Source organism: Cherax quadricarinatus, chromosome 12 (assembly GCF_038502225.1).
Source record: "Cherax quadricarinatus isolate ZL_2023a chromosome 12, ASM3850222v1, whole genome shotgun sequence".
Taxonomy (NCBI): Eukaryota; Metazoa; Arthropoda; class Malacostraca; order Decapoda; family Parastacidae; genus Cherax; species Cherax quadricarinatus.
The window spans coordinates 27,059,642-27,084,114 of NC_091303.1; the positions used below are offsets into that span (position 1 = coordinate 27,059,642).

At 40.7% G+C, this 24,473-nt stretch overlaps 1 protein-coding gene across 5 annotated transcripts in view; it reads left to right on the forward strand.

Moving 5' to 3' along the window:
• Nucleotides 1-11,578: 11,578 nt before the first annotated feature.
• Nucleotides 11,579-24,473, forward strand: part of LOC128686593 (peptidyl-prolyl cis-trans isomerase H) — an 80,900-nt gene continuing 68,005 nt past the window's right edge. The window contains exon 1 of one of the 5 annotated variants that reach the window (XM_070084288.1): nt 11,579-11,891. In XM_070084288.1, coding sequence (XP_069940389.1) covers nt 11,808-11,891 — 84 coding nt within the window. In that variant the 5' untranslated portion in view covers nt 11,579-11,807. Of the gene's footprint in view, nt 11,974-12,100; nt 12,495-24,473 lie in introns of those variants that run through there. The other 4 variants (XM_070084287.1, XM_070084290.1, XM_053773533.2 and 1 more) reach the window with 4 other exon arrangements.

Below are 24,473 nucleotides of genomic sequence, written 5' to 3' on the forward strand. Positions count from 1 at the left end.
TGATGCTATTATACACATGCTAGAACATATATACAATGCAATAGAGAAAAAAGAAGTCTCACTGGGGATCTTCATTGACTTACGTAAAGCTTTTGATACAGTTGACCATGACTTGCTCCACGTAAAATTGTCACACTATGGTATTAGAGGGCACTCCCTCAACTACCTCAAGTCTTACCTCAGCAACAGAAGCCAATATGTGTACGCAAATGGGGCAAGCTCTTCTGCACAACCAATTACAGTTGGTGTCCCACAGGGAAGTGTCCTTGGCCCTCTTCTCTTTCTCCTATACATAAATGACCTATCAAATGCTTCGCAATTACTCAAACCCACACTTTTTGCAGATGACACTACATACGTCTTCTCTCACCCGAGCCCAGTCACGCTAGCCAATACTGTAAACACCGAATTACAGAAAATATCTACCTGGATGAGGACTAACAAACTTACACTAAACATTGACAAAACCTACTTCATTCAGTTTGGTAACAGAGCTACAGATGTACCTCTTAACATAACGATAAACGGATCACCTATCACAAAGCTAACAGAGGGAAATTTCTTAGGAATCCACCTCGATAATAGACTCAAATTTCATACACATGTACAACAAATTTCTAAGAAAATTTCCAAGACTGTAGGCATACTATCGAAGATACGGTACTATGTTCCACAGTCAGCCCTCCTGGCCCTTTATCACTCTCTTATTTACCCCTATCTCACCTATGGAATTTGTGCATGGGGCTCAACAACAATTAACCATCTCAGACCACTAATTACCCAACAAAAGGCTGCAGTTAGAATGATAACAAATTCTTACTACAGGCAACACACTCCACCAATATTCAAAACACTCAACCTACTCACCATACAAAACATCCATACTTATTATTGCACCTATTACATACATAGAACACTTAACTCTGATATTAACCCTCCCCTCAAACATCTCCTTGCCAACCTCAACAGAACACATGACCATAACACAAGGCACAGATCACTCTTTGATGTTCCTCGTGTCCATCTCACGCTATGCAAAAACTCAATGCACATAAAAGGCCCTAAAATCTGGAATTCATTACCTGTAAATATAAAAGAAACACTACCTGTTTATAAATTCAAGTCTCTTCTCAAAGTTCACTTACTCACTCAAAACCAAATAAATACTGAATAACTGGACCTTATAAATTGTACATCCAAAATGTTACTCACAATTATATCACATAAATGTTAAACCTAGGACCCAATCTAACTTTGTTATTTTTTTAAATATACTACCTAACAGAATACTCTGTTCTACTGAATGAACAGCAATGCATGCAACCATGTGAGCTGTCTTTGTAATACTCATTTGTGCTTTATAGTTGTCTGTTTACAATAATGTCTTATCACTGATTTCATCATTGCTTAGTTAATCTTAAGTTAATTTTAAGCCAGCCCGTAATGCTATAAGAGACCCAGAATACTACCTTGGGGAACTCCACATGTTATCGGCAGGGGTTCTGATTCTGTTTTGTTGATTTTGACTATTTGTCTCCTGTTGCTAAGGTAGGACTTAAACCAGTCTACAGAACCTATACCGATAGCTTGAAGTTTATTACATAATATATTGTGGTTGACAGTATCGAAGGCCTTTTGCAGGTCTCAGGTTACCATACCTATGAGGTTCCCCTTTGACATTTCAGTTCTCAGGTAATCCATCAGATTAATAAGGGAGGTGTCGGTTGAGTAGGATCTTCTATAGCCCGATTGATAGCTATGGAGAATGTTGTTGTCATTAAGGTACTTAACTACTTGAGAATACACCGCCCTCTCTAGAATTTTAGATATTATACTGAGTATACTAACAGGCCTATAGTTGCTTACATCAGACCTATTATTTTTCTTGAAGATAGGAGTAACTCTGGCCTCCTTGAACCCCTCCGGTACGGTATTAGTGGTGATTGATAGATTTATTATGTAAGCAATAGATTGACAGTTCAGAAGCACCATCTTTTAGGAACTTAGACGGGATGTTATCAGGGCCTGTGCTCTTAGTTGGGTTTAACCTGCTTAGTTCTTTTTGAATAAAGTCATGAGATACACTTACTAGTTGACAACTGTTTGGGGTTACCCCTTTATTGGTATAGTATGTTTGAAACTTATCAGAGTCTGTGTTAAAGGTATTTGATGCAGCTGGTAGTTTACTTACTAGTGTTGATGCAACAGATGTGTAGTGTGAATTAAAGCAATTTGCCACCTTAGATGTTTCGTGGCATACCTCATTATCGATAGTGAGTACTATGTTAGACCTATCTACTGGCTTATGGCTATACCCCAACTGTTTTAGTTGTTGCCAGAGCTTTCTGGGGTTATGCTTATACTCTTCAATTTTTGAGCAGTAGTGCTTTGCCTTTGCTCCTTTTATAAGTCTCTGTACTCTGTTCCTCACCCTTTGGAATTCATTTAGTGCTGCAATATCCTGTCTGTTTGTTTTAAATCTTTTTAACAGCTGGTCTCTGAATTTCATATTATCTAATATCTCAGTATTCATCCAGGGTTCAGTTCTTCGTTTAATCCTAACCTCTTTAACTGGTGCAATATTATCAAGGATGGTAGTGAACATTGTTTTGAATTTTTCCCAGGCATCGTTTACGTCCGTGCAACTTGTTATCTCTGTCCAGTCACAATTGTGTAGCCTATTTACCAGTGTTTCTTTACTGTAGTTTCTAGTTGACCTCATTTTTATTGTCCTGTGTAGGCCTATCCTATCCCTAGTGATTTTCCTGGTGCAGTAAATGATGAAATGATCACTAATACCTGTGGTAATGACGCCTGACTGACTAATGTTCTCAGAGCGGTTACAAAGTATGTGGTCAATTAGGGTGGCTGAGAACTGTGTGATCCGGGTTGGAGTATTAATTAGTTGAGTGTAACTATTTAATCCTAGAATTTGCTTATACCTTTTGCATAGCCCGTTATTTTGCTGCTGAAAACAGATATTGAAGTCGCCCAGTATTATTGTCTCGCAATTGTTTTCAACTCTGGACAAGACTCTGGAAAAGTCTTCTAAGAACTGGTCCTGGGTAGGAGGGCGGTAACTAGTTCCTACTAAGATGGGTTTGGTCTTAGGAAGCAGCACTTCAAACCATAGAATCTCCAGTTTATTGTTATTTAAATCAGGTCTTGGGTTGTAAGCTAAGTCATTTCTAATGTAGGCACATACTCCACCACCCTTTCTGTTCCTATCTAAGCGTTTTATATTGTAACCATCTATTTTGACCTCGTCGTCAGTCACCGTATCATCCAACCAAGATTCAGAGATGGTTATAACTGCCGCCCTAATTTTGTTAGCTAGAATCCTAATCTCTGCCAATTTAGGAAGAAGTGATCTTGCATTGACATGAATAAAGTGAAGGCCTGTTTTCATAAAACAATCATAATCATCAATATATGGCAATGGGTCATTTGTATTAAAATTAGGTAAATCAATGTCATCACTGCTAAAGGGTAACTGTGCCAAAGTGCATTTGTTACACACAAAATGAATTCTGGCACCGTTACTATAATTGTACATACAATGCAAGACAATGTCAACCCGATCCCGAATTACTGCCTCCAGCAAGAGGTGCTGTTTGCCCCTCAGGCCCTGAATGTTCCACTGTAGGACCTTGAGGGTGTGATTTGGTACCGAGGTTATTCCATCGCTGTTGTTTCCTGAGCTGGAGACTGAGTCCTGCCCGCTCTGAGAACCTGCAAATTCTTGGCATCTACTGTCTCCTCCTCGGTCAGTAAGCACACTCTCAGGAGCGTACTGACCATCTGCCAGAATGCGCTCTGTTGTTCCGTGGAGTTGATTGTGTTGCTAATAAGATCCGTGAACACCTTGATGAGTGCTACGAGATCCTCCCTGGTGAGGGCCTGCTTTGGGGTTGGGTTCGAAACAGTGGATATTATCTGGGCTGTTGTGGTCTGTAGGGACTGCTGAGGGTTGGATTTCTTTATTGTATGCACCGTGGTCTGTTGCTGTATACCAGGTTGGGTAGCCGGGATCTGCTGGTGAGATGCCAGTTGAGTCTGCAAAGCGCCTGTGCCGGGTAAGGAGTGCCTGTGTTGTCGTGCTATGGCCGGTGGGGGCTCGTTTAGTGCCGCCTGCTGATCGCATTGACCAGATGTACCCTGTTGATGCCTCCTGTTCCTCTTGTTTCTGTTTCTTCGTTGAGGTAGGGGTGCAGGAGGTTCTTGACCTTGACGCCTGGTTGAGGCTTCGAAGGTTGGGAATTCCTGGGCATTGACTTGGGTTAGCTGCTGAGAGATCTGCGGTATGGCAGGGTTCTCTGCACCCATTGTTTGCTGAGACTGATGATCCGTCGTAGCCTGTTGCCGAGTTTTTGGCATCTTCCAGACTCCTTGAATTCTGGCGAGCCTCTCTGGGCATCGAGGATTCCATGCATGGTGTTTCTGCCTGCAGTTCGGGCATTGTGGAGTGGGTGGCGATGCATTTTTCAGCTTGGTGATGCATTCCTCGGTAGGGTGGTGCTGGCTGCAGACACCGCAGATTACTCTGTTTGGACAGGGTGCACCCAGGTGTCCATAACGCTGACACTTGAAACAGCAAACTGGTTCTGCTGTGAAGGTCCTGACATCGTACCTGCCCCAAGAACCGAGGTCCAGCTGGGATGGCAGTGGTCCTACATGCTGAATGAGGACCTGTCGGGTTGGTGCATTGCCTGCCGTCTTTGCCTTGAGACGTTGAGCTGACACCACACTGGGGTGAGCTGCTACTGCCTCGATGGGCATCATCAGCGGGTATCGCATCACTACACCCTTGGTGATCTTCTGCTGAGAGTCCAGTTCCTCCAGGGTGAATGAGCGATCTGTCTCCATGACTCTCTTCAAGATGGTATACATTTCCTTGTTGAGAGGAGTCAATATTGGTTCTCCCCTCAAGTTGAACCATATCTTGAACTTCAGGTTGTGTCGTGATTCCAGGTATGAAACAACGCCATAGTGGGTTCTGTGGTCCCCGTAAGACTTCACCTTGAATTTGCCAGGTCGGTTGAGCTGGTTTGCCTGCTCCTTGGACGGACGGCGCTTCTTCTTGTTGTCCACAGTGTTCCATCCCTCTTGGTTTTTGGGGGGTGGGGTGTTTATTTCCTCCCCTGGTTCCAATGTCACTGGCTCCATGGTTGGAACTGTCAGATCTGCTACAATGTGAGCAGGATCTTCCTCTTCCTCTGATGACACGGAGTGGTCTCGCAACTTCTTCGCTAGAATTGCGCCCCACATTTCCAAATCCGAGTCCTCCGTCGTGTTCATGGAGCATCGTGGCCTCTTCTTTTCGGCAGAAGCCATGTGCCTAACTTGTGATAAGGTAGTGAACTCCGTGAACTGTGTGTGTGAACTGAGTCCGTCAAGTACAAACAGGTCTTCCTGGAGTTGAAGTGACAGGATGGAGCCTATGTATCGCAAGGAGGTGAGATGTAGGCCACTAGTAGAGGTAAGAATGTTGTCGTTTGAAGGTCAGGTCCCTCTCAAATCCAGCCATTCTCACTAGTAGAAGTTGACAAAGTTGATTTCAGGTCTGTACCAAGATACCCTTGTGTTGCAGTGTCTGACAGAGTGAACATTAAAATGGTATAAAATACCGACAGGTTGTTAGGTAAGACACATATGCAACAGTTAGGTATCTTTATTTCGAAACGTTTTGCCTACACAGTAGGCTTCTTCAGTCGAGTACAGAAAAGTTGATAGAAGCAGAAGATACTTGAAGACGATGTAATCAGTCCATCACCCTTGAAGTTTTGAGGTGGTCAGTCCCTCAGTCTGGAGAAGAGTATTGTTCCATAGTCTGAAACAATATGGAGTTGAAGATACCTAACTGGGGATCTGTCCTCTCCCCTACCCTCTACATTTTATACACTAACGACATTCCAACACCTGTATACCACAACTCCATCACACCAGCCTATGCAGACGACATTACACAACTTATCACTCATGCCAATATAGATACACTCACACACAAAACACAAAATGAGGTCGACAGGATAGCCATCTGGGAGCAAAAATGGAGGATCAAAACCAATGCAGCTAAATCCAGCATTACATATTTTAACCACAGGAAACGTGATCCTCCATTACCTGTCGAGCTCAGAACAGCTGACACCCGCACTTACATCCCCATCACACAATCTGTCACTGTCCTTGGCGTTAGTCTTGACTACCTTCTTCGTTTACATGGACACATTCACTCAAGGCATGCAATAGCTAGTAAGGCCCTTGCGGGCCTCTACAAACTGAAACATGCCTCTCAGCGCACCAAACTACACCTCTACAAATCCCTAATACGTCCTCTGATAACTTACTCTCCTCTAGCCCTCTCTCTTGCAGCAAAAACAAACTTACTTAAACTGCAGCGTGTCCAGAACAAGGCGCTGCGCTGGGTGCTTGATGTCAGATGGGAGGACTTCGCCACAGGCGAATCTCTCCATGCCTAATTAGACATCCCTGCGCTGAATCTGTACTGGAAGACGCTCAGTGACAGACAGATAGACAAACTTGAGACACGACATGACTACTGGACCTCTCTCCTTGACGAAGACATTCGCAGACCCACAAACCAACACAACCTTTTCTACTCCTTGCATGATCCTGCTCCTAACCCTATTTACAAATAACCTTGGATTCGCTGACAGGTACCTTCTATGGCAGGTACCATTCTCTGACCCACATTCGCCTTAGCTTTTGGGTTAAGACATGGCCCAGTTCTACACTCCTCTCTAGCGCAAAACGTCGCATGTCCCTTCCTCCCCGCTCACCCCACCGGAGTCCCAACAGAAGAGCCTGAATTTCTCTTCTCAATATCTGTCCTACGATCGCCTTCTCTGCTGGGTTAAGCCCTGGCTCTATTTCTACGACTAAGAACACTCCTCTCCAGCACTATTCTTCGTCTGTCCCGTCTTCCCCGCTCATCCCATTTGAGATCTTACCTGAACTTTCGTTCGTTCGTTCGCTCTTCAACTCCATATTGTTTCAGACTATGGAACAATACTCTTCTCCAGACTGAGGGACTGACCACCTCAAAACTTCAAGGGTGATGGACTGATTACATCGTCTTCAAGTATCTTCTGCTTCTATCAACTTTTCTGTACTCGACTGAAGAAGCCTACTGTGTAGGCGAAACGTTTCGAAATAAAGATACCTAACTGTTGCATATGTGTCTTACCTAACAACCTGTCGGTATTTTATACCATTTTAATGTTCAATACCGACAAGATGAAAGTTAAGACACTTGTGCAACATCTGGTTATCTTTATTGTAGACGTTACAATAAAGATAACCAGATGTTGCGCAAAGTGTCTTAACTTTCATCTTGTCGGTAATGTATACCTGTCTTGCACATCCCAAGAAGTTGCAGTGTCTGAGGTAATCAGTCCCTCAACCTTGAATCGATGTGTTCAGTCCATCACTCTTGTAGGAAATGTAGCAGGGATGTCTAATTGGGCATGGAGAGACTCGCTTGTGGCGAAGTCCTCCCATCTGACATCAAGCACCCAGCGCAGCGCCTTGTTCTGGACACGCTGCAGTTTTAGTAAGTTTGTTTTTGCTGCAAGAGAGAGGGCTAGAGGAGAGTAAGTTATCAGAGGACGTATTAGGGATTTGTAGAGGTGTAGTTTGGTGCGTTGAGAGGCATGTTTCAGCTTGTAGAAGCCCGCAAGGGCCTTACTAGCTATTGCATGCCTTGAGTGAATGTGTCCTTGTAAACGAAGAAGGTAGTCAAGATTAACGCCAAGGACAGTGACAGATTGTGTGATGGGGATGTAAGTGCGGATGTCAGCTGTTCTGAGCTCGACAGGTAATGGAGGATCACGTTTCCTGTAGTTAAAATACTTAATGCTGGATTTAGCTGCATTGGTTTTGATCCTCCATTTTTGTTCCCAGATGGCTATCCTGTCGACCTCATTTTGTGTTTTGTGTGTGAGTGTATCTATATTGGCATGACTATATTGGCCCTATGCTGCGATCCATCCATCGCAGCATAGGGCCAGAGAAGTGGCTTATATACTGCAGACAGGTGAGGTGAAGCAGGAGGAGGCGGGATCACAGTGGGACCTGCCACTAGTGTAAGTAGGTCGTCATCCAAAGGTTGGGCAAGCGTTGAAGTCTTTGTACCAAGATCCCATGATGTTGCAGTGTCTGACAGATGTGATGAATGGTTTTGAAAACCGACAAGTTGCAGAATTGAGACACTTATGCAACACATAGGAATCTTTATTGAAGAAACGTTTCGCCACACAGTGGCTTCATCAGTCCAATACAAAGTTTAAATCGGTAAGGAGAGGAGAAGTTTGAGGTAATCAGTCCCTCAATGTTTTGCCACTGTGTGGCGAAACGTTTCAAAAATGCTTTTTGTGATACAATGATTCAATTATATTCCTGTCGACAATGGATAAAAGGTTCAAAAGTAATTGTTGAAATTATGATATGGGAGTACGTATTGAGTATGTGAGTACTGAGTATTTAGCATTTAGTCTGGGGTGATTAAGTGGCTTTTGAGAAGAGTCTTAAATTGATTTTCAGACCGGGTTACTTTAGTATCTTCTGGTAATGAATTCCATATTTTGGGCCCTTTATGTGCATAGAGTTTTTACACAGTGTGATATGGACACGGGGTACATCAAAAAGAGATCTGTGTCTTGTGTTGTGGCCATGTGTCCTGTTTAGGTTGGTGAGGAGAAGTTTGAGTGGAGGGTTTATATTTGCGTGTATTGTTCTGTGTATGTATTAGGCACATGAATAAGTATGGATGTTCTTAATGGTGAGCAGATTTAGACTTTTGAAAATTGGTGGAGTATGCTGTCGGGAGTGGGAATTTGTTATTCTGACTACTGCCTTTTGCTGGGTTATTAGAGGTCTTAGGTGATTTAATGTTGTTGATCCCCATGCACAAATTCCATATGTGAGATAAGGGTATATGAGTGAATGGTACAGTGCCAGGAGAGCTGATTGTGGAACGTAGTACCGCATCTTTGATAGTGTGGAAAATTGCATTTATCTGAATGTATCATTATGTACATAACAGTAAATGAACAAAGATAATTATTATCAGTTAGACAAGTAGGAATCTGGGACACCTAGGTCGCAAAAATGTCCCCCTTCGATACCTACAACTATCATATCCACAAGTTGCTCTGGGCCTATTAATTATAAATAAAAGATACATCACCAGGAATGTTAGTAAATATATAAATTTGTGGACTGTATATTAAATTAAAAAATGATTATATATAAACACATTTACATAACAGAAGGAAAATATCTTAATCATAACACTCACCAATTTGACTGGAGATTAATGTGTCATGTACAGGACCCCCCCCCCCCTTTTGCCTACATTTATGAAGAATTTACTGGCCAGAAATTAAACATAATTTAGACAGCTTATCTGAGGTTCCTGGAGTTGTCCTGTCCTGTCGCCTGATTCTCAAATTATGCAGGAATGCACATCCAACAATTTCGCCTCCTATTTGAGAGGTGTCTGCCCGATTTTAACCTCTAGAGCACGAAAAATTCTTCCCATTATTCACAACGTGTTATTCAATTCAAACAAAATGGCGACTGTCTTCTTTTTAAAAATACGCTTTTATTAAATGCAATATAGGGCATCTATTTACCTATAAATTACCGTATTTCCGGAAAATATACAGTATTTTCCACAGATAGTATGCCTACAGTCTTAGAGATTTTCTTGGTGATTTGTTGTATATGTGTCCGGAACTTAAGGCTGCTGTCAAGGTGGATACCTAGGAATTTTTCGTCTGCAAGTCTTGTGACGGGTGATCCGTTAAGCGTTATGTTAAGTGGAACATTTGCAGCTTTGTAATAAAGTTGGTAGAATTACCGACAATATGTAAAATAAAAGGACACAAGTGCAACTAATGTGACATTTATTGTGGCAACACATCGACTCCAGGTTGAGGGACTGATTACCTCATTCTCCTTCATCGAGCTTTATCAAGCCATTACAAACAATACATGGACACAGAGGGTATATAAAGGCTCAGAGTGAGGTGAATACTGGTACCATTTCGATGTTCACTAGTGGTAGTAGTAGTAGTAGTGGTAGTGACAAAAGTAATACAATGTGGTAGAGCAATTAATTCGTACATGAGTAAAAGGATATAAAAGCTATTACTTGGGTAACATAAAAATAGGTTGGACAAATATAAACTGGAATGAGGCAGCTTGTTTCAGTGTTCACTCTCTGTGCTTTGTGTAGTATAACAGGAGAGACTATGTGATGGCAGGGTTTACTGTTTTCAGGAGGATTCTTGCTAAGACTTCGGAGATGGTGAAGCTGCCGTTGTTTTGTTTAATTGTATTTGAAACAGCGATCAGTGCTGATTCAAGGCACTTGCGTGTGCGGAAATTAGTTTCTTTTATCACTAATTGGGCGTCTCTGAATTTCATAAGATGATTGGTGGAATTTCGGTGTTGTACACAGGCGTTGTTTAAGTTGTCGTTCCTACATGCGTATATGTGTATATGCCTCAATGAACACATATACGCATGTAGGAACGACAACTTAAACAACGCCTGTGTACAACACCGAAATTCCACCAATCATCTTATGAAATTCAGAGACGCCCAATTAGTGATAAAAGAAACTAATTTCCGCACACGCAAGTGCCTTGAATCAGCACTGATCGCTGTTTCAAATACAATTAAACAAAACAACGGCAGCTTCACCATCTCCGAAGTCTTAGCAAGAATCCTCCTGAAAACAGTAAACCCTGCCATCACATAGTCTCTCCTGTTATACTACACAAAGCACAGAGAGTGAACACTGAAACAAGCTGCCTCATTCCAGTTTATATTTGTCCAACCTATTTTTATGTTACCCAAGTAATAGCTTTTATATCCTTTTACTCATGTACGAATTAATTGCTCTACCACATTGTATTACTTTTGTCACTACCACTACTACTACTACTACCACTAGTGAACATCGAAATGGTACCTCACTAGTATTCACCTCACTCTGAGCCTTTATATACCCTCTGTGTCCATGTATTGTTTGTAATGGCTTGATAAAGCTCCTGGAGAGCGAAACGTTGCCACAATAAATGTCACATTAGTTGCACTTGTGTCCTTTTATTTTACATTTGCAGCTTTGTTTCCAGACTGAATGAAATAGGTTTTATCGGTATTCATGGTAAACTAATTAGTTTATTAGTCTATATAGTAGTATGTCATTGATGTTAGCTAGGCCTGTATACCATGTACATGTACTTGTAGTAAATAAAAGGTTATTATTATTATTGTTGTTGTTGTTGTTGTTATTATTATAATTGTTTGTGAGCAAGTGTGAAGGGCTTCTGCGCCAGCCATCGTCGGTGTGGACGTCTATCGCCTGTATATCAGTGACAAATTTCCACCGTTCTCTCTGGGACGCTTGTCCTCATCTATTTTGCCCGCCGGACACTACAGGAGGGGCACCTGCTCATCGGCTTGCTTTAGCCACCTCCATTTTTTCCGCTCTGCTGAAAATTCTTTAACGGTCTTTGCTGGGAAGCCGGTTACTGAACTCAGGTGGGAGTGTGGGCGTCCCTCTCTGCTGGGGCTTGGCAAGGGCATCCACCGGATCTAATTGGAAACTTCACGTCTCTATCTCTATTTACAAAGGAACTTTTGTTCCTTTTCTTTCATCGCTCAACCTTGGGCAACAAATCTTCCCCGAACATCGGGAAGTCGGGCTCGATACTGCTGATGCTGTCAGTGGCCCTGATAAACCCAACAAAGAAAAGAAAGAAGCGAGTGTGAAGATGCCTTCTTGGAATCAGATTCAACAACAACTGAGACATACAAATAATCCAGTTGTGTTCTTTGATATAACTGTAGGGCAGACTGTAAGTAATATCAGTGTGACATGAACAACAATGGGAGTAGCAAGTCTCAGGACTTAATTATTATTAACGGTATACAATACTGGTATGTTTTTTGAGTAAGGCAACACTTGGATATCTTTATTGCCAGACTCTCTCCCCTGCACATCTGGTTTCTTCAGTCGAATATAGGAAGCAGTACAGTTCTAGAAGCAGATAATTTATGCAACTATTTATGTGTACCTGTACCTAAATAAGCTTACTAAGTTGTTTTGACCTGATCAAACCATCACCCTCAGTGGGAAGTGATCAATGCTTTAAGTCTACAGCATCAGCATACGACCTCTGGTATATTAGGTCTTGCCACATGACTGTTGTAGACTTGAGGGACTGATCACTTCTCATTGAGGGTGATGGACTGACTACGTCAAAGCAACTAATGCTTCCAGAATTGTACTGCTTGGCTTGCACACTGAATGACCCTGACCCCCTACTGGTTTAGTGCTTCCCACTAGTGTAATAATTATAACTGAACGACACTTTCAGGTTTAGCACTCTTTGTGAGTAATAATCTGGCCTGTAAAAATGTAATTTCCAAGGGATGGCATACAAGAATAAAAGAATAAGGTATGATGTAAGAGGAATTTTGTCCTGGCAGAGAATCCTTTATTAATATGTACAATGTTATTGAGGAAACATTTATTAACCCAGCAGCAGAATAATGAACATTTTGTTAAAGGCTGTATAATGGCATTTGAGAAGCAATCAGTTTAAAGGTTAGGTTACATAAAAACTTGTATATAAGAAAGTTTGTTTGCCCAGCAACTTGGAACTGTGCTCCAATTCCTTGAATTAAGTCTGAAAGCCTTCTGTGCCCCCAGGTGCTGTATGACTCCTATGGGATTAGCACTCCACATGAATGTAATACATAATTATTTACCCAGCAGCTGGAAATGAGCAGTTTGTTAAGTTTCTTACTTGGCAGTGAATTGTGTAAGGGGTGGTTGCACAACAGATATATGTTTGGCTATGTTAATTGTGCTAAATATCAGTTTGTTTACAATAAATGCATTTTAGCTCCATTACCTTTTAGTACTACTGACCTTGATTTATCTACCTTTTTTTATTACAAATGAACCTTTGCCATATATTGATGATTATGAATTTCAAGAAAGCAGGCCTTCACTTTATTCATGTCAATGCTAGGTCAGTTTTACCCAAAATGTGAATCCTTGTTAGACAACACGGTGATAGACAGTGAAGTTAAAATAGAAGGTTACAATATAAATCACTTGGACAGAAATAGACAAGGTTGTGGGGTATGTGCTTATGTAAGAAATGACAGCCTACAACCCAGGACCCGATTAGTATGACAATAAACTGGAGATTTTATGGTTTAAGGTGTTGCTGCCTAAGACCTTACCCACCCTATAATAATAATAATAATAATAATAATAATAATAATAATAAATAATGATAATAATCTTTTACTTCTACAAGTACAGTGGACCCTCGACCAACGGCATTAATCCGTTCCAGAGAGCTAGCCATTAATCAAATTAATTTTCCCCATAAGAAATATCGGAAATAGAATTAATCCGTTCCAGACGCCTAAAAGTATTAAACAGAATCATTTTTTTTTTACATGAAATATACATTTCCCTACACAAAGACGAATGGGACATGCAAAATAAACAATAATTAAATACCACTTACCTTGATTGTGGAGTTGTTGATGAGTGATGTGCCAGCAGCAGGGGAGATTGAGGTCTTTTATTGTTTGGAAGGGGAATCCCCCTTCCATAAAGACTTGAGGTACTAAGTCCTTTGGTGGGGTTACCTCCCTTCTTGGTTTTTTAATACCTCTAGGACCAGCTTGAGAGTCACTGGACCCCTGTCGCACCAGAAATCTGTCCATGGAGCTCTGTTTCTCACGTGCCCTTAGGCTTTCCCTAAAATGGGACACAAGAGTGTCATTGTACATGTTGCCAATATGGCTTGCAACAACTGTGACAGGATAAAATTCATCCATAAATCCTTACACCTTTGTAAACATTGTACACATTTCCCTAATCCTTGATGAAGTCATCTTTCTCCATCTCTCTTCTTCCTGCTCTGAAGAACATTCCTGAGATGTGATCTGTTGCTGTTGCACCTGAAGCTCTTGCAGGTCTGCAGTGGTTAGTTCTTCCTCGTCGTTCTGCACCAACTCTTCCACATCCTCATCACAAAGCTCCAACCCCATGGATTTTCCCAATGGCACAATAGCTTCCACTACTGGCATAGGCTCCTGAGGGTTAGCCCCAAACCCTTCAAAATCCCTCTCTTGAACACATTGTGGCCACAGTTTCCTCCAAGCAGAGTTCAAAGTCCTGGTAGTCACTCCCTCCCAAGCCTTACCTATAAAGTTTATGCAACTGAGGATATTAAAGTGATCATTCCAAAACTCTCTTAGGGTCAATTCAGTGTCTGAGGTCACTTTAAAGCACTTTTGAAACACTGCTGTGGTGTAGAGTTTTTTGAAGTTTGAAATGACCTGCTGGTCCATGGGCTGGAGGAGAGGAGTTGTATTAGGGGGCAAAAACTTAACTTTTATGAAACTAAACTCCCTGCAATTTGCTCTTGCAAGTCGTGAGGATGAGCAGGAGCATTGTCCAGTACCAGGAGGCACTTGAGTGACAATTTCTTTTATTGGAGGTATTTTGTAACAGTGGGGCCAAACTCACCATAAAACCAGTCCATGAAAAGTTCCCTAGTGACCCATGCCTTACTGCTAAAGTATGAGAAACTTTTAGAGAGGGTGTGGTAGGTAAGTTTGGGGTGCCAGGTGTAAATGATAATGGGAGCCCTTTGATTGAACTTTGTATAGAAAGGGGTTTAGTTATAGGTAATACATATTTTAAGAAAAAGAGGATAAATAAGTATACAAGATATGATGTAGGGCTAAATGACAGTAGTTTGTTGGATTATGTATTGGTAGATAAAAGACTGTTGAGTAGACTTTAGGATGTACATGTTATAGAGGGGCCACAGATATATCAGATCACTTTTTAGTTGTAGCTACACTGAGAGTAAAAGGTAGATGGGATACAAGGAGAATAGAAGCATCAGGAAAGAGAGAGGTGAAGGTTTATAAACTAAAAGAGGAGGCAGTTAGGGTAAGATATAAACAGCTATTGGAGGAAGATTGAGACACTTATGCAGCATATGGGAATCTTTATTCAGAAAACGTTTCGCCACACAGTGGCTTCATCAGTCCAATACAAAGAGGAAGGCGTAAGTAGAGGAGGAGTATGAGGTAATCAGTCCTTCAGCCTGGAGTCGATGTGTTCAGTCCATCAATCTTGTAGAATGTACAGCATAGGGCCGTAGACGTGGCTTATATACTGTAGTGAGGTGAGGTGAAGCAGGCGGAGGCGGGGTCATAGTGGTACCATCCACTAGTCGAAGTAGGTCTTCGTCCAAAGGTTGAACAAGTGTTGAAGAATTCTTTGTAGCAAGATCCCATGCTGCTGCAGTGTCTGACAGTTGTGATGAATGGTTTGAAAAACCGACAGGTTGAAGATTGAGACACTTATGCAGCATATGGGAATCTTTATTCAGAAAACGTGTCTCAATCTTCAACTTGTCGGTTTTTCAAACCATTCATCACAACTGTCAGACACTGCAGCAGCATAGGATCTTGTTACAAAGAATTCTTCAACACTTGTTCAACCTTTGGACGAAGACCTACTTCGACTAGTGGATGGTACCACTATGACCCCACCTCCGCCTGCTTCACCTCACCTCACTACAGTATATAAGCCACGTCTACGGCCCTATGCTGTACATTCTACAAGATTGATGGACTGAACACATCGACTCCAGGCTGAGGGAATGATTAGTTCATACTTCTCCTCTCCTTACGCCTTCCTCTTTGTATTGGACTGATGAAGCCACTGTGTGGCGAAACGTTTTCTGAATAAAGATTCCCATATGCTGCATAAGTGTCTCAATCTTCAACTTGTTGGTTTTTCAAACCATTCATCACAGCTATTGGAGGATAGATGGGCTAATGAGAGCATAGGCAATGGGGTTGAAGAGGTATGGGGTAGGTTTAAAAATGTAGTGTTAGAGTGTTCAGCAGAAGTTTGTGGTTACAAGAAAGTGGGTGTGGGAGGGAAGAGGAGCGATTGGTGGAATGATGATGTAAAGAGAGTAGTAAGGGAGAAAAAGTTAGCATATGAGAAGTTTTTACAAAGTAGAAGTGATGCAAGGAGGGAAGAGTATATGGAGAAAAAGAGAGAGGTTAAGAGAGTGGTGAAGCAATGTAAAAAGAGAGCAAATGAGAGAGTGGGTGAGATGTTATCAACAAATTTTGTTGAAAATAAGAAAAAGTTTTGGAGTGAGATTAACAAGTTAAGGAAGCCTAGAGAACAAATGGATTTGTCAGTTAAAAATAGGAGAGGAGAGTTATTAAATGGAAAGTTAGAGGTACAGTATTGGGAAGATGGAAGGAATATTTTGAGGAATTGTTAAATGTTGATGAAGATAAGGAAGCTGTGATTTCGTGTATAGGGCAAGGAGGAATAACATCTTGTAGGAGTGAGGAAGAGCCAGTTGTGAGTGTGGGGGAAGTTCGTGAGGCAGTAGGTAAAATAAAAGGGGGTAAAGCAGCCGGGATTGATGGGATAAAGATAGAAATGTTAAAAGCAGGTGGGGATATAGTTTTGGAGTGGTTGGTGCAATTATTTAATAAATGTATGGAAGAGGGTAAGGTACCTAGGGATTGGCAGAGAGCATGCATAGTTCCTTTGTATAAAGGCAAAGGGGACAAAAGAGAGTGCAAAAATTATAGGGGGATAAGTCTGTTTAGTATACCTGATAAAGTGTATGGTAGAGTTATTATTGAAAGAATTAAGAGTAAGACAGAGAATAGGATAGCAGATGAACAAGGAGGCTTTAGGAAAGGAAGGGGGTGTGTGGACCAGGTGTTTACAGTGAAACATATAATTGAACAGTATTTAGATAAGGTTAAAGAAGTTTTTGTAGCATTTATGGATTTGGAAAAGGCGTACGACAGGGTGGATATGGGGGCAATGTGGCAGATGTTGCAGGTGTAGGAGGCAGGTTACTGAAAGCAGTGAAGAGTTTTTACGAGGATAGCGAGGCTCAAGTTAGAGTACATAGGAAAGAGGGAAATTATTTCCCAGTAAAAGTAGGCCTTAGACAAGGATGTGTGATGTCACCGTGGTTGTTTAATATATTTATAGATGGGGTTGTAAGAGAAGTAAATGCGAGGGTTTTGGCAAGAGGAGTGGAGTTAAAAGATAAAGAATCACACATAAAGTGGGAGTTGTCACAGTTGCTCTTTGCTGATGACACTGTGCTCTTGGGAGATTCTGAAGAGAAGTTGCAGAGATTGGTGGATGAATTTGGTAGGATATGCAAAAGAAGAAAAAAGTGAATACAGGAAAGAATAAGATTATGAGGATAAAAAGATTAGGTGATGAAAGATTGGATATCAGATTGGAGGGAGAGAGTATGGAGGAGGTGAATGTATTCAGATATTTGGGAGTGGACGTGTCAACGGATGGGTCTATGAAAGATGAGGTGAATCATAGAATTGATGAGGGGAAAAGGGTGAGTGGTGCACTTAGGAGTCTGTGGAGACAAAGAACTTTGTCCTTGGAGGCAAAGAGGGGAATGTATGAGAGTATAGTTTTACCAATGCTCTTATATGGGTGAAGCATGGGTGATGAATGTTGCAGCGAGGAAAGGCTGGAGGCAGTGGAGATGTCATGTCTGAGGGCAATGTGTGGTGTGAATATAATGCAGAGAATTCGTAGTTTGGAAGTTAGGAGGAGGTGCGGGATTACCAAAACTGTTGTCCAGAGGGCTGAGGAAGGGTTGTTGAGGTGGTTCAGACATGTAGAGAGAATGGAGCGAAACAGAATGACTTCAAGAGTGTATCAGTCTGTAGTGGAAGGAAGGCGGGGTAGGGGTCGGCCTAGGAAAGGTTGGAGGGAGGGGGTAAAGGAGGTTTTGTGTGCGAGGGGCTTGGACTTCCAGCAGGCATGCGTGAGTGTGTTTGATAGGAGTGAATGGAGACAAATGGTTTTTAATACTTGATGTGCTGTTGGAGTGTGAGCAAAGTAACATTCATGAAGAGGTTCAGGGAAACTGGCAGGCCGGACTTGAGTCCTGGAGATGGGAAGTACAGTGCCTGCACTCTGAAGGAGGGGTGTTAATGTTGCAGTTTAAAAACTGTAGTGTAAAGCACCCTTCTGGCAAGACAGTGATGGAGTGAATGATGGTGAAAGTTTTTTTTTTTCGGGCCACCCTGCCTTGGTGGGAATCGGCCAGTGTGTTAATTAAAAAAAAAAAAATCGCATGTACACATGGGATCGACCGCAACGGCTTGTAAACAATGGCACACTGAGTCCTGGAGTGGCTGGGCCCGCTCACGCTGCACTCCAGCTGCATGGACACGCTCGGGTTGAACGTCGTTAGATGAGTTTTTCGCCGTTGGTAGAGCCATTTTTTAATGCCAAAGAGCGCCGTTAGACAAATTTGCCGTTACTTGATGTAGCCGTTAGTTGAGGGTCCCCTGTACATATACAAGGTATACAGGTCTAGCTGACATACTACTATATAGAAAGCCCCTTGTTATGCAGAACATTTCAGGCAAATTGGGTCAATTTTGTCCCCAGGATGCAACCCACACCAGTCAGCTAACACCCAGGTGCCTATTTTACTGATAAGTGAACAGGGACAGCAAGTGTCATTAGGAAACATGTCCTAATGCTTCCACCCATACTGGGAATTGAGCCATGGACCTCAGTGTGTGAGCTGAGTGCATTAGCAATTGAGCTACAGGACTAGGAACTAGCTACTGCATCCCCACCCATGACCAGCTCATGGAAAACTTTTTGAGAGTCTTGTCCAGAACTGTGCACAATAATGAGACAATAATACTGGGAGACTTCCACATGTAACAGGTATAAGCAACTTCTAGGATAAATTAGTTACACTTGACTAATTAATGCACCAACTCATTCACAATACTCGACCACATTAGTCAGTCAAGTGTCATTACCACAGGTCTTAGTTATCATTTCATCACTTATTGCACCAGGAAAATCATTAGAGAATGGATAGGACTACATAGGACAATAAAAATAAGGTCAGCTAGAAGCTACAGTGAAGAAACACTGGCAAACAGGCTACACAATTGTGACTGGACTGTGATAACAAGTTGCATGGATGTAAATGATCCCTGGGAAACTTTAAAAACTATGTTCACTGCTATCCTTGATAATATTGCACTAGTTAAAGAGGTTAGGATTGAATGAAGAACTGAACCCTGGATAACCAGATAACTGCTGAGATATTAGATAACATCAAATTCAGGGATCAGTTGCTAAAAGATTTAAGGTAAACAGACAGGATATAGCAGTGCTAAGTTAAAGAGGTTAGGATTGAGTGAAGAACTGAACACTGGATAACTACTGAGATATTTGATAACATCAAATTCATGGATCAGTTGCTAAAAAAGATTTAAGGTAAACAGACAGGATATAGCAGTGCTAAGTGAATTCCAAAGGGTAAGAAGCAAAGTGCAGAGGCTTATAAAGGAGCAAAGGCAAGGCACTATTGCTCAAAAAACAAAATACAAGAACAACCCCAGGAAGCTCTGGCAACAACTAAAAAGAGCTGGGGTTTAGCCATAAACCCGTATACAGATCTAATGTAGTGCTTATAGTAGTACTTATTTGTAGGAAGTCAGGTGCAGGTAGCCCAGGTGTAGGTAGCCCTGGCTCCCCATCTCATACTTAATATACGATATTTAAAACATCCCAGAGAGGTAAAATACACATACAGTACACTCATTATTTACCTTAAAATATGTGTAGTCTTAATATAGGAAGAGACGTGAGTAGTATTTATTTGTAGGAAGTCAGTGTATGTAGCCGGTAGGTGTAGTCCGCCTGGGCTACACCTACCGGCTACCTACACTGTGGCCCAGAGTCATATTATTAACATCGACATACCTTGTTCACTGAATTTAATAAGTTCTAACAACTACCTTTAGATGCCATCATAAACGAAGGGAGAAGTAATGAATAATTCATGCTGAAAATTGTAAACAAAAGCTAAGTGGGGGAGTGGCTGGGCCAAAGGCAGATTCATACAAGTTTTCTCTGATGGCTGAGCAGAGAAAACATAATGTTGTCCCTCCACCCGGCTACCACACAGCTCTACAAGTATTATTATCAGAGCACATATAAAATATGCAATAAATGCCAGACAACAAGTTTACACTGATTTATATTAAGTTAGCAATATTATTATTATTATAATCAAGGGGGAAGCGCTAAACCCATAGGATTATACAGCGCCTGGGGGGGGGGATGTGGAAGGCATTCAGGCTTAATTTGGGGAACCGGAGCACAGATCCAATTCCCTAAATCAAGAGCTCCTCACCAACATCAAAATTAGCAATAGAAATAGGCATTAAAAACACAATAAAAGGTAAGATACACACAGAGTACACTTATTACTTACCTAAAAATATTAATATTAATGTGTGAGAGGTGAGTGGCAGGGTGTTTATTAAATAAAATCAGAATGGCACACCATCATCCTCTAACTTGGCACCTAAAGCAAGAGGCTTACGACTTCTCTTTTTGTCACAGCTAACCTTAGACACCATCGTCAATGAGAGCCAACTAGTTAACGAAAGAGTAAACTAGATAGAGAATGAGATACAGAGTTGAGACAATGTAAGAACACAAACTGAACAGGTAGTGGGCAATCACTTGGTCAGGAGAAATAAATGCGTATTAATATGTGTCTACTTTTAGTTCATTCGCGTATGTTTGTAAGAGTTTGTAAAACATTTACGTCAATATTTTTTTATTATAATAATAATTACCTCACAACACAAATACTCTTATATTGTGTACAAGTTGTACAAGTTAGCACAGAATAAACAAACAGCAACACACCATTTTTAGAGTGAATGAAGATAATAATAATAATAATAATAATAATAATAATATATATATAATAATATAATATATATATAGCAATTCACGACCCACAAGGGTCGTGAATTGCTATATATAGAGTAAAGGCATACAAAAAGAACATTTTTCTACAGTTATCCTCCAGTTTGACTAGAGAAAACGTAATTCTTCCGACACTACCTACACAGCTGCTTTGTAAACAAATCTCATATGTATGTCAATTTTTATTCTGTGAGTGTATGTATCATGTTTATATGCTATGTAATGGGTTTCATATATAATTTTGAGGAAAATACCATAGATGGATTAATGAAAATGCCTATATTGATGTAAAATAAGACATTTAGTGTGCCCAAGAGTGATTATTATTACGTAGTATTGGCGTCATGAGTAGAGAGAGACTTAGCGATTTTAATGTGTACCTGCACACCAGCACAGTGTGTAAGTATATTTAGGTACAGGTACACATAAGTATAATTATCAGAGTACATATAAAATATGCAGTAACTTTAAAACACTTGAAATTTTGGAAAATTTCCTGACATAATAGATGTGGTCACGGAGAATGTAAACAAACCGGGTGGGGGGCGCCGTATTTGAAAGACCGCTTGCCGTATAGCAAATTTTGGTCATAATTTGACATTGCCATATTAGCGGAATGCCGTAAGGCGAAACGCCGTAAAGTGGGGCCCTACTGTACATGTACAAGGTATACACAGGCCTAGCTGACATCAATGACATACTACTACAGTACGGCCCCACTTATTCAGCAGGTTAGGTTCCAGGCTACTGCCGGAAAGCAGACTTCACCGGAAAGCAGAACTCCATTTTTTTCCATTTATAAATGCATATAAATGCCAGATAACAAGTTTATACTAACATATATTAAGTTAGCAATAGAACTAGGCATTAAAAAGTAAAATACACACACAGTATGCTCATTATTTGCCTCAAAATATTTGTAGTCTTAATGTAGGGCAAAAGGTGAATAGTATTTACTCTAAGAAGTCAGGTGTGATAGCCCTCCTGGCCACCCCACCCACACATATTATACTACAATGCGTAAAGTTCCCTAGAACGATAAAATGCATATACAGTAGACACATTACTTACCTTAAAATATTTGTAGTCATAATGGTCCTAATGTAGGGTGAGAGGTGAAAAGTATTTATTTGTAGAAAGTCATGTGGGAGGTATGGCATCCTGCCTGGCCACTTATACCCACTTTGACATTAAGCTCCCTAGAGCGATAAAATGCATATATAGTTGTTATGGGGCTATAGGACCCATCATGTATTTATAAGTAACAGTTACTCTGGAATACCTAATTATATTGAATTGATGGTGACTTTGCTCTAAATGTCTTAAGGGCTGATCACTCTTTATGAATGAGAGGCAGCTGGGTCAAGCCTTTTTCTCAATATAATAGGTTATACTATAGACACACACAAACAAGTTAAACAAGTAGTTTATAAAGTTGTATTTCTTTTGTAACAGTAAAATAAGGTATAGAATTGTGGTAACAAGAGAACTGTGCTTGGCAACAGTCTTTTGTTTTGGTGGGAGGAGTTTAGCTAGGCTCCTCCCTCTCCCCTTGTCTCTTTTTTATTTATTTATTTATTTATTTATTTCCAATTTGTGCACACATACAGAGGTACAAAAAAAATACAGATAAGAGCAGTATGCCAAAGCCACTTATACTATGCATAGCATTACGGGCTGGCTTAAAATTAACTTAAGATTAACTAAGCAATGATTATTATTATTATTATAATCAAAAAGAAGCGCTAAGCCACAAGGACTATACAGCGCTGCTACTAAGCAATGATGAAATCAGTGATAAAACAATAATGTAAACAGATAACTATAAAGCACAAGTGAGTATTACAAAGACAGGTCATATGGTTGCATTCAGTTAGGTAGTGATTCTGTTAGGTAGTGTATTTAAAAAATAATAAAGTTAGATTGGGTTTTAGGTTTAACATTTATGTGATATAATTGTGAGAAACATTTAAGATATACAATTTATAATGTTCAGTTATTCAGTATTTATTTGGTTTTGGGTGAGTAAGTAATCTTTGAGAAGAGACTTGAATTTATAAACAGGTTGTGTTTCTTTTATATTTACAGGTAATGAATTCCAGATTTTAGGGCCTTTTATGTGCATTGAGTTTTTGCATAGTGTGAGATGGACACGAGGAACATCAAAGAGTGATCTGTGCCTTGTGTTATGGTCATGTGTTCTGTTGAGGTTGGCAAGGAGATGTTTGAGGGGAGGGTTAATATCAGAGTTAAGTGTTCTATGTATGTAATAGGTGCAGTAATAAGTATGGATGTTTTGTATGGTGAGTAGGTTTAGTGTATTGAATATTGGTGGAGTGTGCTGCCTGTAGTGAGAATTTGTTATCATTCTAACTGCAGCCTTTTGTTGGGTAATTAGTGGTCTGAGATGGTTAATTGTTGTTGAGCCCCATGCACAAATTCCATAGGTGAGATAGGGGTAAATAAGAGAGTGATATAGGGCCAGGAGGGCTGACTGTGGAACATAGTACCGTATCTTCGATAGTATGCCTACAGTCTTGGAAATTTTCTTAGAAATTTGATGTATATGTGTATGAAATTTGAGTCTATTATCAAGGTGGATTCCTAAGAATTTTCCCTCTGTTAGTTTTGTGATAGGTGATCCATTTATCATTATGTTAAGAGGGACATCTGTAGCTCTGTTACCAAACTGAATGAAGTAGGTTTTGTCAATGTTTAGTGTAAGTTTGTTAGTCCTCATCCAGGTAGATATTTTCTGTAATTCGGTATTTACAGTATTGGCTAGCGTGACTGGGCTCGGGTGAGAGAAGACGTATGTAGTGTCATCTGCAAATAGTGTGGGTTTGAGTGGCAAGATCTCTGGGTCCTTCTTTCTATCTTTTGGGGCATTATGTGTGCTCCAGGGGTGAGTTTTTATAACTTAAGTTGTGGCCACCATACCCAGGGTGACTAAAGTGTGTCAAAACACTGGTTAGCCCAGAGTTAATCAAGAAGAGAGGACAAAATTGTTGGGATACACCATGTGGAGAACAGCTGTGGAGTGTGTAGATCTTTGTTTTGAAAATGTGAGGCTGTAATTGTATATTCTGTACATATCTATTGAGAATACAGTTATATTTTTTATAGTAGTAGTTTACATAACCTGTGAAGAGGGCTGGTGAGAGGATATCAGACACTCAAGATGATCAGCCATGATGTAAGTATTACCCCTAGACAGATAAGGCCATTAAGTAAAAAGCTACCCCACACTAGAACATGTAGTGAGAACCTTACTATCAAAGTAATAAGGGACAAACCAACGTAACAATATTACACTCATTAATTACCTTAAAATATTTGTAGTGAGAGGTGAGTTTTATTTGTATGAAGTCAGGTTGGGAAGTATGGGTAGCCAGGAAGAGCAGCCCTCCCCACCCCAAACAAGTCTGGGAGAGGGCCTGTCTACCCTGAAAGGGCTAAGTGCCAACTTTGAGGCCTCATATCTCAGTAAGTACTGACCCAAAATTTTTTATTTTAATCCTGTTACACTTAGAAAAATTTTCTCTATTTCAAT